Consider the following 16,858-nt stretch of genomic DNA (forward strand, 5'->3'; position numbering starts at 1 on the left):
TGTCTTATACAAAACGAATATGCAGTGTAAAACATTTAATAAACGATCTTAAGAGTTATAGTTACATATTTGATATTAAGAGGTGACATGCATAATTATATGCGCGATAATTTAAATAAATAACTTAACTTTACAAGAGGGTATGACTTTTGTATACGTATGCCCAGTAAGGGGCAGACGAAGGTGCTCAGAAGGGAGCTGACGCGAATTGCTCAGAAAGAAGCTGATTGCCCAGTAGGGGGCTAACGAAAGGTGCTCAGAAGGGAGCTGACATGAACCGCTCAGAAAGAGCTGCTATATTATATATACATAGTGCATAATTTTCCCACAACACAAAACACTGGCTCATTTCCTATGCTGACGACTGCACGATTATGGATACAGGACCTGGCCTTTCAATTGATGAATTAGTTTCTAAAATAAATAGCTATCTCCCCGAACTTTCCGGTTTCTTCATCTCGCGCATGTTGGCATTGTCACCGACAAAATCCACGGCCACCCTGTTTACGACGTGGAAGGAACAGATGTCGCAAATATTGGACGTATGCGTCAATGGTGTCACACTACCGACTATCAGTCACCCAAGTATCTTAGGCGTAACGTTCGATAATACTCTAACCCCCAAGGCTCATTCCACCGAGATTGTTTTTAAAGTACAAGGTCGCAACAAAATCCTCAAGTCGCTTGCCGGCAGCGGACACGAGTCACCCTTGCCCAACTTCGTTCTGCATACTGACATACGTAATGTATGTCCTGCATGTGATGCGTGCCCACATGACACCAATCATCTTTTCAACTGTAATGTGGAACCTACGCCTCTAACACCTATCTCCCTAAGGTCAGCCGCTGTTGGAACAGCCAGTTTCCTTGGACTCCCGCTAGAGGACTTTGATGACAATTTGTGAGTGGTCGTGCCGATTCATAGCTTCCGTCATCAACATCGATAACACTCCCCAAAACCTTCGGGGAGTGTCCTTATCGCTAAACAGCAACAACATACATACATACATACATGCAAGGCGCGAAAACCTCCGAAGAGATTTTACGCCGAGCTCCTCTTCCACTTTTCGTCGTGCTCCCTTTAAGTTTTCCTACAAATTGGCGGGATGGGTCCTACTTGTTTTATGCCGACTCCGAACGGCAGATGAGTCTTCACTGAGAACCTTTACACGGAGTCATTTCTATACATCCCGCTTAGAAAAAAATTCTTCTAATTGAAAAACCTTGCTTCAAAAATTTTGATGTTGCTTTGCCCGGGGCGTGAACCCAGGATCTACGGTGTGGTAGGCGGAGTGCGCTATCAACACACCACGGCATCCGCCAAACATTACGAAAGACTTTTCCTTTAGAATGCAAGGAATGGGAGAGGGGAAAGAACTCGAAAGGAATTTTAGTTTAGAATTGGGTTGAATTTCTTTTCAATATCCATAAAGGTTCGTCGTAATTTTAAAGAAACTGTGATAACAGCTATATATGTACATATGTATGTATGTATATTAATTTAATATGCATTTTTAACATTTTTTTGTTTTAAATATATTTTTTAGTAAATTGCTGCAGCAAATTGAGCGAGAGGAAACACATCTGCTCGTGTTACGAGTAATGGTCGGTCTGGTTATTTTATATGATCATGTTCATCCGGTGGGTGCTTTCGCTCGCGGTTCACATGTGGATGTCAAAGGTTGTGTTCGTTTACTTCAAGCGCAACCGGCAATTAAAGCGGAACCTTTACTAAACGCTTTACGTTACACTACAAAACATCTCAACGAGGATAACACACCCAAGAATATACGTAATCTATTGGCAGCATAATAATGAAGGCAGTGGCGCGATTTAGCGTAGAAGAAACTGCCATTAAGCTCAATATATGTGACCCGGTCTATGAAAACAGCTGTTAACAGCTGTTTCTAGCAATTTCTTTTTTGAGTCATAAGCCACCTTTTCATAGGCCGGGTCACATATAATAATACTACTATCACTTCTCAATCACAGTCACTACCACATGCAATAAATGTAGCAAAGGCCAAAATTAACTAACCTAAATAACAAATTCAACATACGTTTAGCTTGTTCTGGGGTTTTACGTTATTTACACGCATACCTGGACAAAAAAAAAAAAAACATACATAAATGGATAAAAAATTAAATTTAAGTAAATGCAATTTTGTAATTCATATAAAATAGATAACATTTGTAAACTCAAAATATTGGCAAGCCAAATTTCTTAATATGGGTGCGAACAGGAGAAATTTGATTCTATCAATCACGTCCATAACTTTTATTTGTGTATAGACTATGCGTGTTTTTCTTTTTAGATCACTTTTTAAAATATAAATATATATGTACTCCATTTTTAGATTATATGTACATTTTCATTCAAAAATCAAACACGTATGTATGAACATATGTATATGCATCTTTTTGAACGCATTAAGTTCATAGTCAGTCCTATTGTTATCGTTTAATATTTTATAAAAAATTAAGTAGGCGAAAAGCTTATAAAACATATCTATTTACGAGTAATAAACTCAAAATAAATAGGTTTTGATGTTTGAAATGATGCGAAATCCATAGTTGTACACAAATCCTCCATGAAATATGTATAATAAATCAAATTACTGCGGGGAACGCTAGTTAATGAATTAAAAATATTGTATTGTGAAATGATATATAATTATATATTTAGTTTTAAGCTATTTAGTGCATGTTTATCCATAATTAATAATATCTAGCAATCCTTCATTTTCTAATAATACTTCAATTATCATAATTATGTATTTAAGAAAAAAACCAAATAAACACTGTACAATTCCAAGTAGTAGAAGGAATTGGATACTAGTGCGTATGTATGTAGTTGGAAATTAAGTTTTAAAAGCATTATGAGATATCTATAGTTTTACAATATATAATTATTGCGTCTAGCATTGAAATATGTAGTATGTAGTTTGCAAACCTCATTTGTCTAATTTAAAAATTTAAATTTCTTTTCATTGCTCATCATTAGTTTTCCTACTGTGTCATCATCTTCAAAATAAAAACTCTAACTTCATTCAACTGTACTGCAATTAACCATTAAAAGGATTGTCATTCCGATTAGTAATTATTCCGAATCAAAAAAACAAAAAAAAACACGTTAATTAACGGAAGCTCCTGAAGAACATCCGATTCGAAGTTATAACCGTACCATGAGCAAGTGGTTGTGAAGCTTTTCAGCCGCAATGCATTTATTTTTTACACTGTGTGACAAATTTTAACATTTTGAAAACTGCTGGAATGAAACGGGCAAATATTGGTTCCAAGTGATTCGTTAAACACATCCCCCAAACTGTTTTGCTAGGTTAGCTCGTATAAGCGAGATATTTGCAATTATTTTTTTTTTTTTTTGGCAACAAACAAAAAAATCGGATAAATTTATTTTTGATGAAAAAAAAAAATTGCTAATATCTCGCTTATACGAGCAAAACCGTTGGAGATGTGATCATTGTTTTTTTTTTTTTTTTGTTTTTTTTTTAGAAAAATTACCTTAAACGGCAAACTAAATTAAATAACATTTGAGTATATTTAGACACATACACAAGATAGAAAAATAAAGCAAGACGGAATGTAAAGATTTTTTTGTTATTCATAAAAGAAAAAGTTTAAAGTTTATTTAAATGCATGTTTCTGCTTTTAAAAGTTTCCTTGATTAGCTTGATCTAAAAATTTACCCTATTTACCCTAAAAAATCCTGGGATTGGACGTTCTTCAAATATTTCCCGAGGTAATAGGCAAACCCTTACATGTGATCTATCCATTCCTGCTTTTACGTACACAAATATATCCACGCGCACCTAAACTCAAACAAATTTGAATTTTCAAATAAAACTGATTTGCCCACACAACAATGCATTTATATTTAATGAATACAAAGAATACTGCAATTTTATATGTACTATATTGCGTAAGGTTCGATGGCATGCCGTTACACACACATAAGTGTGATATGCTTACATGAATAAATCAAAATTGTCTGCGCATAAAATGAATAACAAAATGTAATATCAACTTAATTTTTATAAAAAGCAACCTAAATAAATTGTCATAGATAAAATAAATAAAATTTGTAAAATGAACAAGTGTTTGTTATATAGAGAAAGAAAATTAAAAGGAGAGCAATGTAAAAAAATGCAAAATTTAACTTAAGTTTTTCATGGTTGTCTTACTTTAATGCGCTCTCAATAGATGCCTAGGTGAGTTTCTTCGAACCAAATTTCTTTCTCATAAGAAAAATTATCTTAACGTTCATACCTGTGATGTAATTAACATATTTTCAAAAATTGTTTTTGCGATTTGTTTGTAAGCGGTTGAGAAGAAATTCATACCGTATATTGAGATCATCAGATTCACAGAAGCAAAACGTGGTTCTTTCAATATCGCCACGGTTTTTTGCAAAACCGCCTACCGACAAATTGCAAAACCACCTAAATAAAGAAACGGTTAATTTAAATTTGAAATTCAAATTGCATTTAAGCTCCTTCAGTTAAATTAAGCGCGTAATGAGGAACAAACAGGAATATTTTTAAGTATTTATAATTAAATGATTAATGATTTTTTAAGTATTGTAACGAAGCTTTTTTCCGTCCCGGCGCTTCTTCAATAAGTGCTAGGGGTATACTCGCCGTGTCCAAGGTTCGCTTACAATAGATTTGCAAATTTGGGACACCGTGCAAATCGTTTTCATATAAATTCACTTTATTTCTCTAATTCTATATATGTATGTACACTATAATTAAAATGAAAAAACTTTACGTAATCAAAAGAAGGAATATTTGTTGTTTTCGTTTCACTGTATGCTAGCTCTATACTGCGTGGTGGGCCAACGGTACTCGTGTCCCGTTATGACGCCTCGATGGTCGTTGCTTGTATGTGTGTAAATGTGCTTTTATAATTAAATGATTAATGATTTTTTAAGTATTGTAACGAAGCTTTTTTCCGTCCCGGCGCTTCTTCAATAAGTGCTAGGGGTATACTCGCCGTGTCCAAGGTTCGCTTACAATAGATTTGCAAATTTGGGACACCGTGCAAATCGTTTTCATATAAATTCACTTTATTTCTCTAATTCTATATATGTATGTACACTATAATTAAAATGAAAAAACTTTACGTAATCAAAAGAAGGAATATTTGTTGTTTTCGTTTCACTGTATGTTTGCTCTATACTGCGTGGTGGGCCAACGGTACTCGTGTCCCGTTATGACGCTTCGATGGTCGTTGCTTGTATGTGTGTAAATGTGCTTTGTGACGCCCTGCGTCGGCGTGCGTGTCCCGTTAGGATGCCCTGCTGGTCGTTGCCTGAATGCGAGTAAAACGTGTCTCGGTGACGCCTTGCGTTGGCGTGTATGTACGCAACCCTAGTGTGTTGACGTCGTTTATTTGCGTGACTCTGCTGTGGTCACCGTAGTATGTGTGCGTAGTGCTGTTGTGGCCAGCGTGGGGCTGTGACCAAAGTTATGTGCTTGCGTAGCGCTGTTGTGGCCCACGTCGTATGTTGGCGCTTGCGGTCAGCGTAGTGGGTTGGCGCAATGCTGTGGCCAACGTCGTATGTTTGCGTAGTGATGTGGTCCACGTAATATGTTAGCGTGGTGCGGTTGCGGTCAGCGTAGTGGCTGGCGTAATGCTGTGGCCGACGTAGTATGTGTGCGATTGTGGCCGGGGTAGTGGATTGGCGTAATGCTATGGCCAACGTAGTATGTTTGCGATTGTGACCAGCGTGGTTTGGATGGCGAATGTCACCTGCTCGCGGGGCGCGTCACTGTGGTGGTGCCGTTGCTCACGAGGTCTCAAGCGGTGTTTGGTGGTATAACCGACACATTCACCACTTGCGGCCACGACTCACTCCTATGAAGCGACCTGTCCGCATGGTAGAACCGACAACTTCAAGGGACGCTCCACAAGTAGCTCTGGTCCCGACCACAGCTCCGTGCTTCGGCACGAGGGTAACTCTGGTACAGTTGACGTAGTAGGTTTGCGTAAATTTGCTGTGTCAACGCAGTATATTATCGGGGCGCTGTCGTGGTCAGCGTAGTAGATCGGCACAGTACTGAAGCCAACGTAGTGTGTTAGCTATGGTGCTGCTGCGGCCAGCGTAGTAGATTGGCGTAATGGTATGGCCAGCGTATATATTAGCTATGATGCTGTTGCGGCTAGCGTTGTATGGTTGCGTAGTGTTGCTGCGGCCAACGTATATGCTTGCGTAACGCTGTTACTGTCGGCGCAGGCGGGCGGACGCTGCCTGTTTGCGGGTGCGCGTTACTGTGGTAGTGCCGCTGCTGGCGAAGTCTCAAGCAGTATTTGGTGGTATAACCGACACATTCACCACTTGAGGCCACGACTTACTCCCGTGAAACGACCTGTCCGCATGGTAGAACCGACAACTTCAAGGGACGCTCCACAAGTAGCTCTGGTCACGGCCACAGCCCCGTGCTAACTAACTGCTGTCCTGCTGTGTTGCTCCTTTTATTGCTTTGTTTGGTATTGCTGGCTCAAATGGTTGCTGTTCGATGTTGCGAACGCTCGTTGCGTTGCTGAGATTTGTTAGTTTGTTGTGTTGGCATTAAAGTGTTGTGCTTGCCCGTTGTGTTGCTGAGACTTGTTGGTTGGTCTGCTGCTATAGCCTTTTGTGACTGGCTGTTGTGTCAATGCTGTATTGAACTTGTTGGTTGGTCTGTTGCTATAGCCTTTTGTGACTGGCTGTTGTGTTAGTGCTGTATGATGTGGGGTCGTTTTGTGTGGGCCAAATTAATGGTGTTATATTTGGTCCTTACACTCCCCCCCCACTTCGGAGAGTGAGCCCCCGGTATTCAGTAGTCGTATGCGCGCTTTGCTTTTCATTATGGTGACCCGGTATTTCTCTGTCACGAATCGTGTTCGGGAGTAGGTTCTGCCTTCGGCGATGCGTCGGAGTTTGTCCCGTACCTCCCCTGCTATCTCCGGGAATCGGTCCAGCATTGGTCCATCTGCGTCTTTAGCCTCGATGGTTATTACTTGGAGGTCTTCTGTTGTCGTGTGTGGCTTCGTTTTGGTGTCCGGTATTATGGGGTGGGTGTTGTCCTCGGTGCTTAATTGTGGAGCTGCGTGAGAATGGTATGTGGTGGTAGTGTTTTGTATGGTTTCCTTGGGCTTTCGGCCGTCTCGTAGGAACCGTGCCAGCATTTATGTGCGCTGCTTGCTCGCCATTTCCTCCGTGAACGGCTGTTTACACAGTCCTGGCATTCCTTCTCCGCTCCCTGTGTATCGTAAAACCCTCTCCATATTCTCGGTTACGTAGACGCCACAGTCGTTGTTGTTGAGTTGTTGGGGCACTTCGAGTATTAGTTCCTGCGCTTTAAAACCGTCGTGTCCGTACCGCTGTATGTATTCCCACCGGAGGAAATCTGCCCACACCTGGGTTGCGTGGGGGACTCTGGCCCTGTGCATTGAGTCTGCTACCCATATATATCGTTACTGCCAGCATTCCGTGTCGGTGACGTGGTGGGTGACTGCTGCGTTTGCCAGACCGAGCAGGTACCAGTGGTTAGCTGTGTTGTGGGGTGCTAGGACCACACTCTTGCCAAACAGGTCGACGTTCCGGACCCCTCGACGTATGCGTTGGTAGTCTTCCTCCGTGCTACTATTCTGGGTCAGCTTCCAGATCATGAACGGGCTGAGAGTCGTATTTTGTTGCTCATGTTGCTCTTCCAGTCCCTTTGCCCAAGCGTCAATGACGGTGTCGGTCAACCATTTCGATTCTCTGAGTGTCGAGGTCAGTCGTATAGAGGGGTATGCCGCCTGGTCCTGTCGGGAATATTATTTTAGGCGTGTCTCTCGGCGGTGGGGCTGTGTCCTCATCCGAGGAGAGCTCGATAATTTTCGGCGACTGTGGCTTTTCCGGTGGAGCTGTGTCCTCATTGGAGGGGAACTCGATGGCTGCCGGCAACTGCCCTGCCTTCACTTCTATCCTACCGAGTGTGAATGTTACCGGCGATGCTCCGGTCTTATTGTGGGCCTTGGCCGTGACTGGTTCGGTGTTCGTGGTGTTATCATTGGTGCCCGTGATGTGTGGTAGTTTAGTGATGCGTGCGACGTCAGCGTACCTGTTTGCGCGTGTAGTTCCACGCGTGTTGTTGACGTCGTCGCCTGTAGTATTTAATGGTGTAATGCCGTGTACGACGTCAGCGTACCTGTTTGCGCGTATAGTTGCATGCGTGTGGCTGACGTCGGCCCCAGTAGTGTTTAATGGTGTAATGATGTGTTCGACGTCAGCGTACCTGTTTGCGCGTATAGTTGTACGCGTGTGGCTGACGTCGGCGCCTGTAACTCCTTCCAGCAATACGGCCCTCGGGCGTTTTGCTTCCTCCTCCTCGTAGCGCTGGCGCATACGCTTGACGCTGTTGGTTAGTCTAGCGTTATAGCTCTGCATTGTAGATTATTGGTTTGTGAAAAAAATTCGTAGCAAAAGAAAACGATGTTGTCACTTCGGTGGTTTGCGTTGGAATGACCGGCGCTTGATTGTGCTTGATATTAATTAAAAATATAAAAAATTGTTCTCCCTGAATTTGTTTGGTTTCACGCGATGATCCCTGCTGTATGATATGCTGTTAGTTCCGCGATGTTGACAGTTTTTTCCTTTCCCCGTTGGGTTTTCGTATTTTGAGTATCACTGGGGATACATAACCTAGGATTTGGTAGGGTTCGTCATATTTGGGGGCCAACTTTGCCGCGAAATTTTCCCCGGCCTTGGAGAGATGGTGTTCCTTTGCGAGCACTAGTTCGCCGACTACGGGGGTCCAATTTCTCCGCCGTAGATTGTAATGTCGTGCTTGGTCTGCCGCTGCTCGTTCCATGTTCTGCCTCACTATTCTGAATGCCTCTTGCATTCTGTCGGATTTTTCTTCTGCCGTGGTGGTGGCTGTGCCCGTGCCCAGATTGACCTCGTCAAACAATGCCCCTGGTAATCGCGGTTCCCGTCCTTGTACGAGGAAGGCTGGACTGCACCCTGTGGACGCGGTTACACTGGTGTTGATGGCCAGCTCGATCTCTGGGAGAAAGTCGTCCCATTTGTTGTGTTGTGATTTGGTGAGTTGCGCTATGATCCTCTTTACCGTTCTGTTCGCCCGTTCCGTCGGGTTTTCTCGTGGTGTGTAGGGCGCCGTGAATTGTTGTCGTATCCCCATTTCCTTGAGGTAACGCTGCCACATTGTGCTGGTGAACTGAACGCCGTTGTCCGATATCAGTATCTTGGGAGCACCAAATCTTGCTCGGATGCGTTCTCTGAACGCGCGGCGAAGGCCCTCTGCTGTCGCGCGCCTCATGGGGGCCAATTCCACCCATTTGCTGAAGCGGTCGAAAAATACTAATAACATCGTGTTCCCGTGTGTGGATCGTGGGAGTGGTCCGACGAAATCGACGCATACCGTAGCGAATGGTTCTTGGGCCACCTGTGTGAGCATCTTTCCTGCTGGTTTTTGCTGTGCCTCCTTGTATTTCTGGCAAGACTCGCACTGACGTACATATCGACTGATGTCCCGAAACATGCCGGGCCAGTAATACCGGTTGGCAATCCGTGCTACCGTCCGGCGGATGCCCATGTGTCCAGCGCTTGGGATGTTGTGGTTTTCTTCTAACACTCGTTGTCGCAGTGGTGTTGGTACACAAAATTTCCAAGGGACCGTTTCCTCATCGTGTGACCGGCAGGGAATATGGCGGTACAGTTGCCCATCTTGTATCATGTAGTCAGAAAACTTCTCGGGGTTAGTGCGTACTTCGCAGACGCGCTTGTGCCACCACTTGCATTGTGGCTCTGTTGTCGTTGCTAGGCGTGGGGTCTCCAGTGGCTGCCGTGATAGTGCGTCCGCTACCAGGTTCAGCTTCCCTTTCCTGTACTCGATGTCGAAAGTGTGTTGTTGAAGCTCCAAGGCCTATCGTGCTATACGGCCTGAAGGGCTTTCGATGGAGTTTAACCACTTTAGAGACATATGGTCCGTGATTACCTTGAATCGGTATCCTTCCAAGTATGGCCTCATCTTGCGTATTCCCCAGACTATCGCGAGGCACTCCTTCTCGGTGGGCGAGTAGTTGGTTTCCGCCTTGTTGAGTTTTCTGCTGGCGTAGGCGATCACGCGTTCTCCGCCTTCCAGGTCCTGTGTCAATACGGCACCCAGCCCGAAATTGCTGGCGTCCGTTTGTAAGGTGAAGGTCTTGGTGAAGTCCGGGCAGGCAAGTATCGGTGCTTCCGTGAGCTTTTGCTTTGAGACCTCGAAGGCCTCCTGTTGTTCGGCCCCCCACTTCCAGTGTTTGCCCTTTTTCAGCAGGGTTGTGAGTGGTTGGCTGATCGTGGCGAAGTCGGGTACGAAACGTCGGTACCAGGATGCTATACCGAGATATTGGCGTACCTCTTTCACGTTCGTTGGTGGCTTCAAGTCTTTGATGGCTGTGACTTTCTCGGGGTCGTTGTGAATTCCCTTGTCGCTTACTAGGTGTCCTAGGTATCGGATTTCCTTCTTGAAGAATTCGCATTTCTCCGGATTTATTCTGAGGTTGGCGCGCTGTAGTCGTAGCATTACTTCTCTCAGATTCCGATTGTGCTCTTCCACAGTGGATCCTATGACGATTATGTCATCGAGGTATGCGAAGGCGTGGGGTTCCATTTCAGGCCCAATAACCTGATCTAGTGCTCTTTGAAACGTTGCGGGTGCAGAGTGTAGGCCGAAAGGCATAATGCGCCACTGAAATAATCCGCGTCCCGGTACTGTGAAAGCTGTGTAGGGCCGGCTCTTGGGCTCCAGTGGTATTTGCCAGTAGCCGTTCTTCAAGTCCAAGCTGCTGATGTACTTCGCTCGTCGTAGTTTGTCCAGGATGTGTTGTATTCTGGGTAAGGGGTATGCGTCGGGTACGGATCGTGCGTTGACCTGCCGTTTTTCTTTTGTGGGCTACAGGATGGCTCGATGCATCCTTTCTGGAGCAATTTGTCAACTTCGCTGTCTCGCTGATTGTCTGCATGGCTGGGTTGCGTGGGAAGTAACGTTGCTTGATGGGGCGTTCGTCCGTCAGGACAATCTTGTGCTCGGCTATTGTCGTCACTCCACTCATGCTCTCGAATTTTCGGAGTTCCTTTGTCAGAAAACCGCGCACTCGTTTCACTTCTTCTTGTATGTCGTCGTCGTTGTTTTGCATAATGCCGTCGTGCTTAAAGTTACTACTGCTCGGTGCTGTTACACTCTGAATGGTTCCAGATGGGGCTCCAGGGGTGTCGTACCTGGCGTTACCCTTTCTCGCTCGTGTTATACTCTGATTAGGCCCCGGGGTGTCGTACCTGGCGATATCCGTTCTTGATGATGTTGAATTTTGAATAGTCCCAGGGCTGTCGTACCTGGCGATATCCTTTCTTGATGATATTGAACTTGGAATAGTCCCAGGGCTGTCGTACCTGGCGATATTCGTTCTTGCTGGTGTTGTTCTCTGAATAGTTTCTGGCGCGGCTCCAGGATGCGGTGTGTGCTGGGCAAGGGGTCTGGTTAGCACGAGGTGGCCTTCTCCACATGCAGGGATGCATCTTAACGTTAAGCTAATCGTTTATCAAAAAATTTCCACCGTTTCCGTTGAAACACTTCGAAATATTACCGATAAAGAAATTATCAAGATAAATTGTATCTCGTTTTTAGCCGAAACGAAAAGCTTTCGTTAACGTTAAAAACGTTAACAAAAACGTGATACTTTATGTTTGAATTGTGCTGGCAATGCTATAGCCATGGTGAAGCCGTAAGGTGGCAACAGCGAGCGGACATACACACACAAACTCCATGTAATTTGTTTGTGTAATTCGTTGGTGGTAATGTCAAAAATACTCTGAGAAATGTTCGTACTGTCAAAATTCGTGAGCAAAGTTGAAATCAGCTTGGCTAATGCTTTCACCTTTAATGACTCCGCCATCAATCAGGTTTGCCAGCATAGTTTGAAATTAATAATCAACATAAACGATTTGATTTCGTTTTGATATGGCAGAAAACGAAGCAAAATCATTTCGTTAATTTGACGTTTTTAACGTTAATAAACGAAACGAAATGAATTTGTTTCGTTTATTAACGTTAATTATCGTAACGAAATGATATCGGTTCGTTGGTTAAGCATGCCTGTCCACATGATATGGTGGCTCCCATGCTTCCTAGCGTATCTAGGCCCAGTATGATGTCGTCGATCGCTCCGGGCATGACGTGTAAAACTGTGTGGAGTGACGCTTCTCCGAGGCGTACCTCAGTCCTTATGGCGTCGAAGATGGTAGTGCTAGTCCCGTTTGCCATCGTTATTTTGATGGCCACTCTCACCATTTCTCCGCTTCCCGAGTTCACCACACGTTCTGCTAAGCTGCTCGAGACGAAACTTCTTGATGCCCCTGTGTCGATGACCGCCTCGGCTGATTCCGCGCCGAGCTTGGCTACGGCGTAGAGGCGACCATGCTCTTGGTACATTGTTACTGCCGTTTCAGCGCTGGGTTCCTTGGGTATCGTTACTGCCGTTTCGGCGCTAGGTCCCTTGGGCTCACGGCGCCTTCTTCTTCGTGGAGCCCTCTGTCGTTTCCCTGACGTCGGCGGCAGCATTCGATGGTTCGTATATCGTTGCGGCCACATTCCCAGCCAACAAATTTTCTGTGGGTTTCGGCACCTATTGGTGTCATGTCCTCGTTCGCCGCATCTCCTGCCTACGCCGTTGGGGTCGTATCTCTGATTGCCTGGAGGCGTGCGGTTCGTGCGGTGGTGGTGGAGGTTGTGTTGCAGGTTTTGATGGTGACACCCGGGTTGTGTCACTGGCGATGTGTCGCGTAACTTCGCGGCGATGTCCGCCTGATGATCTTCGATAGTCCTCGCGTATGTTCTCGTATTCTTCGGCAAGTGTCAGGAGCTCTGCGAGATTAGTGAAGCCCCTCCGACGGATGTAAAGTTGGTAATCGGGGTGGCTGTTACGGAAGATTCGTTCCAGCCGCTGTTCGCTGGTGTACCCTGCGTGTCTCATCAAACTCTGGATTCCTAGTACGTAGTCCTTATACCTCTCCTTGTTGTGCTGCCTTCGTTGGCGTATGTCGTCGTCGAGCCGCTCGAAGTACCTGACTGGTAGGAAGAAACGTAAAAAATCCTTTTTGAAGCTTGTCCACTCTCCCCAGTGCGCATTGTTATTGCGGTACCATTGTAGCACGGCGCCCCCTAGTAGCTCGGGCATGATTCTTGGCAGGAGGTCCACGTTTAGCGCGTATACTTCTGCTAACTCCTCTAACCGTTCGATGAACGCTAACGGGTCCCGTCCACCTTCATACTTTACGGACCACTTTCTTACCTGGTCGATGATAGGCGCGAACACCACGGTCGGTGCTTGAGTTACCTGGCATGTATAGTTCATGGCTGGTGCCGTCATTCCCGCTGGTAAGTACGGTTGCGTGGGTTGAGATGTGCCGGTTGATGATGCCGTAATTTCTGATGGTACGTGCTGTTGTGTGGGTACTGTACTCCTGGGAGGGAACGCGAATTGAGTTTGTTCTACTGTTGTAACGGCGACCTTCGGTGTGCCTCCTCCGTTCGACGGAGTCGGTGTCTTAACCTCATTTACGTCGCTCATGTGCGTAGTTTCCTTGTAGGTGGCTTGTAGGGATACAAATTTTTCGTGGATTCCCGAGTCCGTATTTGCCTTTGAGGGCAGTGCTGCTATGCGCTTTCGGATTTCTCGGGTGGTACCCGTCTGCTCAATACCCAATTCCTGTGTGATGGATATCAGCTGCTCCTTTGAAATTGTGTCTAACCACATGGTATCGATCTGGTCGACCATTTTGTGGTTAGGTTTCTCGTCAAGAATGTTCCTTCTGGCGTGGTAACGATTTGCAGGGTCCCTGCTCGGGCGCCAAATGTAACGAAGCTTTTTTCCGTCCCGGCGTTTCTTCAATAAGTGCTAGGGGTATACTCGCCGTGTCCAAGGTTCGCTTACAATAGATTTGTAAATTTGGGACACCGTGAAAATCGTTTTCATAAAAATTCACTTTATTTCTCAAATCTATTTATGTATGTACACTATAATTAAAATGAAAAAACTTTACGTAATCAAAAGAAGGAATATTTGTTGTTTTCGTTTCACTGTATGCTTGCTCTATACTGCGTGATGGGCCAACGGTACTCGTGTCCCGTTATGACGCCTCGATGGTCGTTGCTTGTGTGTGTGTAAACGTGCTTTGTGACGCCCTGCGTCGGCGTGCGTGTCCCGTTAGGAACGTCCCGTTAGGACGCCCGGCTGGTCGTTGCCTGAGTGCGTGTAAAACGTGTCTCGGTGACGCCTTGCGTTGGCGTGTATGTACGCAACCCTAGTGTGGTAGACGTCGTGTATTTGCGTGACTCTGCTGTGGTCACCGTAGTATGTGTGCGTAGTGCTGTTGTGGCCAGCGTGGGGCTGTGAGCAACGTAATGTGCTTGCGTAGCGCTGTTGTGGCCCGCGTCGTATGTTGGCGCTTGCGGTCAGCGTAGTGGTTTGGCGGAATGCTGTGGCCAACGTCGTATGTTTGCGTAGTGATGTGGTCCACGTAATATGTTAGCGTGGTGCGGTTGCGGTCAGCGTAGTGGCTTGCGTAATACTGTGGCTGACGTAGTATGTGTGCGATTGTGGCCGGGGTAGTGGATTGGCGTAATGCTATGGCCAACGTAGTATGTTTGCGATTGTGACCAGCGTGGTTTGGATGGCGAATGTCACCTGCTCGCGGGGCGCGTCACTGTGGTGGTGCCGTTGCTCACGAGGTCTCAAGCGGTGTTTGGTGGTATAACCGACACATTCACCACTTGAGGCCACGACTTACTCCCGTGAAACGACCAGTCCGCATGGTAGAACCGACAACTTCAAGGGACGCTCCACAAGTAGCTCTGGTCACGGCCACAGCCCCGTGCTAACTAACTGCTGTCCTGCTGTGTTGCTCCTTTTATTGCTTTGTTTGGTATTGCTGGCTCAAATGGTTGCGTTGCCATGGTTGCTGTTCGATGTTGCGAACGCTCGTTGCGTTGCTGAGATTTGTTAGTTTGTTGTGTCGGCATAAAGTGTTGTGCTTGCCCGTTGTGTTGCTGAGACTTGTTGGTTCGCCTGCTGCTATAGCCTTTTGTGACTGGCTGTTGTCAATGCTGTATTGAACTTGTTGGTTGGTCTGTTGCTATAGCCTTTTGTGACTGGCTGTTGTGTTAGTGCTGTATCGAATATGACGTATGCTGTATTGAACTTGTTGGTTGGTCTCTTGATATAGCCTTTTGTGACTGGCTGTTGTGTTAGTGCTGTACCGAATATGATGTGGGGTGGTTTTGTGTGGGCCAAATTAATGGTGTTATATTTGGTCCTCACAGTTTTAAGGGGAGTTTTCGGAACGGCAGCCGAGATAGTGATATTCCACTCAGCAGTCGATTTCCTGTGGTTTGAAATTTACACTTAAAAAAATAAACCAATTAAAGAAATTAAAATTTGGATAAAAGTCTTGAATAGGGTTCAACTGCTAAGACCTCGTTTACACATGCCTTAATCTACAACAAATCGTCAATAGATAATCTTACTTACGCTCCATCCCTGGGAGCTGGATTATTTTCTCTAAAAATGTCTAGTTTATCTTTTATTTTGCGCTTTCTCTTAGAGATTACACTCTAGAAGTGGAAATTTGTCTATGAAAAAAATCCGCATCTCTAAAATTGATTCATAATTACCGATTATCGAATGGAAAATTTATATGGGAAGTCTAGTTATATATTGACGATTAGGAGTTAAGTACAAAAATAATAGATAATCTCGTTATATATAAACTAGTGTATTAGACACGTTGTTGCTGTTGTATTAACGATAAAGATACTCCCCGAAGGCTTTGGCGAGTGTTATCGATGTTGATGGTCCTTTGTCGAATAAACATAGATCCGGTACGTTCCCGTAACAAAGCCCATTAAGGTACTAGCCCGACCATCTCGGGAACGATTTATATGACCACATTTACCTTCTAGGTTATCCCGCCCTCTCCACCCCCTAGTTCGATGAGGAAATTGGGGTCACCAGAGCTTCGGCTGTTAATGAAACAGGTTTCGCCACGGATATGTGAGGTTGACAATTGGGTTGGAGAAGCTATTTGCCATATTAATCAATTTGGTAGTTTTCCTATATATGCCTAGGCTTTTTATACAGAGTAATTCATTTAGTCCAAACATTCTCTAAAAAATTCGGTGGAGACATTAGACACTAACATGAGCTATTATGTCACTTTATTTATATTCCCATAATAAATATTATTTAGATAACGTTACGCTTGGCTGTATTTTGCTATCTATTTTAATAACGTCATCAGACTACTTACTAGCCAGGTATTGCATAGATTATTCTCTCCTCACTATGTAAATTTCAATCCACTACGACATGAGTTTGGGTGCGTTCTGGAAACACAAATGTTGAGCAGTCGTTGAGTGATAACTTTCTGCTTTAAGTATTTACTGATCAGCAACATGTTTGCAACGCATCAACAAAAATAAACTACGGTTTTTGAGGTTGCGTATTTGCCATGACGTAGCAAATGCATAGCCGAATTTGCAGAGTTCAGGGTTTTGTGGAAATGGTATAGCATCATTGCAGTGCAAACTTCCGTAGCATATCTTTTAAAGCCCCGTCACATAAGCAGTTTTTCATATAGATGCGTTTAACTCAATCTTATGTATTATGAGTAGAGTATTTTTATGGCGCCATCTGACATGAAAAAGTTGCCAACATGCAAATTTTGTTGCAAGCAAGTGAAACAATTTTTTTCCACTCTTTGGTAACTTTTCTAACATTTTCGCAATTAAAAACTGCAATATAAGAAAAG

At 44.6% G+C, this 16,858-nt stretch overlaps 1 protein-coding gene across 16 annotated transcripts in view; it reads left to right on the forward strand.

The window, feature by feature from the left end:
- The window catches only part of LOC137253631 (CYFIP-related Rac1 interactor B), a 78,028-nt gene extending 73,227 nt beyond the window's left edge, over window positions 1-4,801 (forward strand). For all 16 annotated transcript variants that reach the window (XM_067790920.1, XM_067790934.1, XM_067790924.1 and 13 more), the window contains exon 5: window positions 1,548-4,801. In XM_067790920.1, the coding sequence (XP_067647021.1) occupies window positions 1,548-1,812 (265 nt within the window). In that variant the 3' untranslated portion in view covers window positions 1,813-4,801. The remainder of the gene's footprint in view (window positions 1-1,547) is intronic.
- Window positions 4,802-16,858: the final 12,057 nt, after the last annotated feature.

The sequence above is a fragment of the Eurosta solidaginis genome, chromosome 5 (assembly GCF_040869045.1).
Source record: "Eurosta solidaginis isolate ZX-2024a chromosome 5, ASM4086904v1, whole genome shotgun sequence".
NCBI lineage: Eukaryota > Metazoa > Arthropoda > Insecta > Diptera > Tephritidae > Eurosta > Eurosta solidaginis.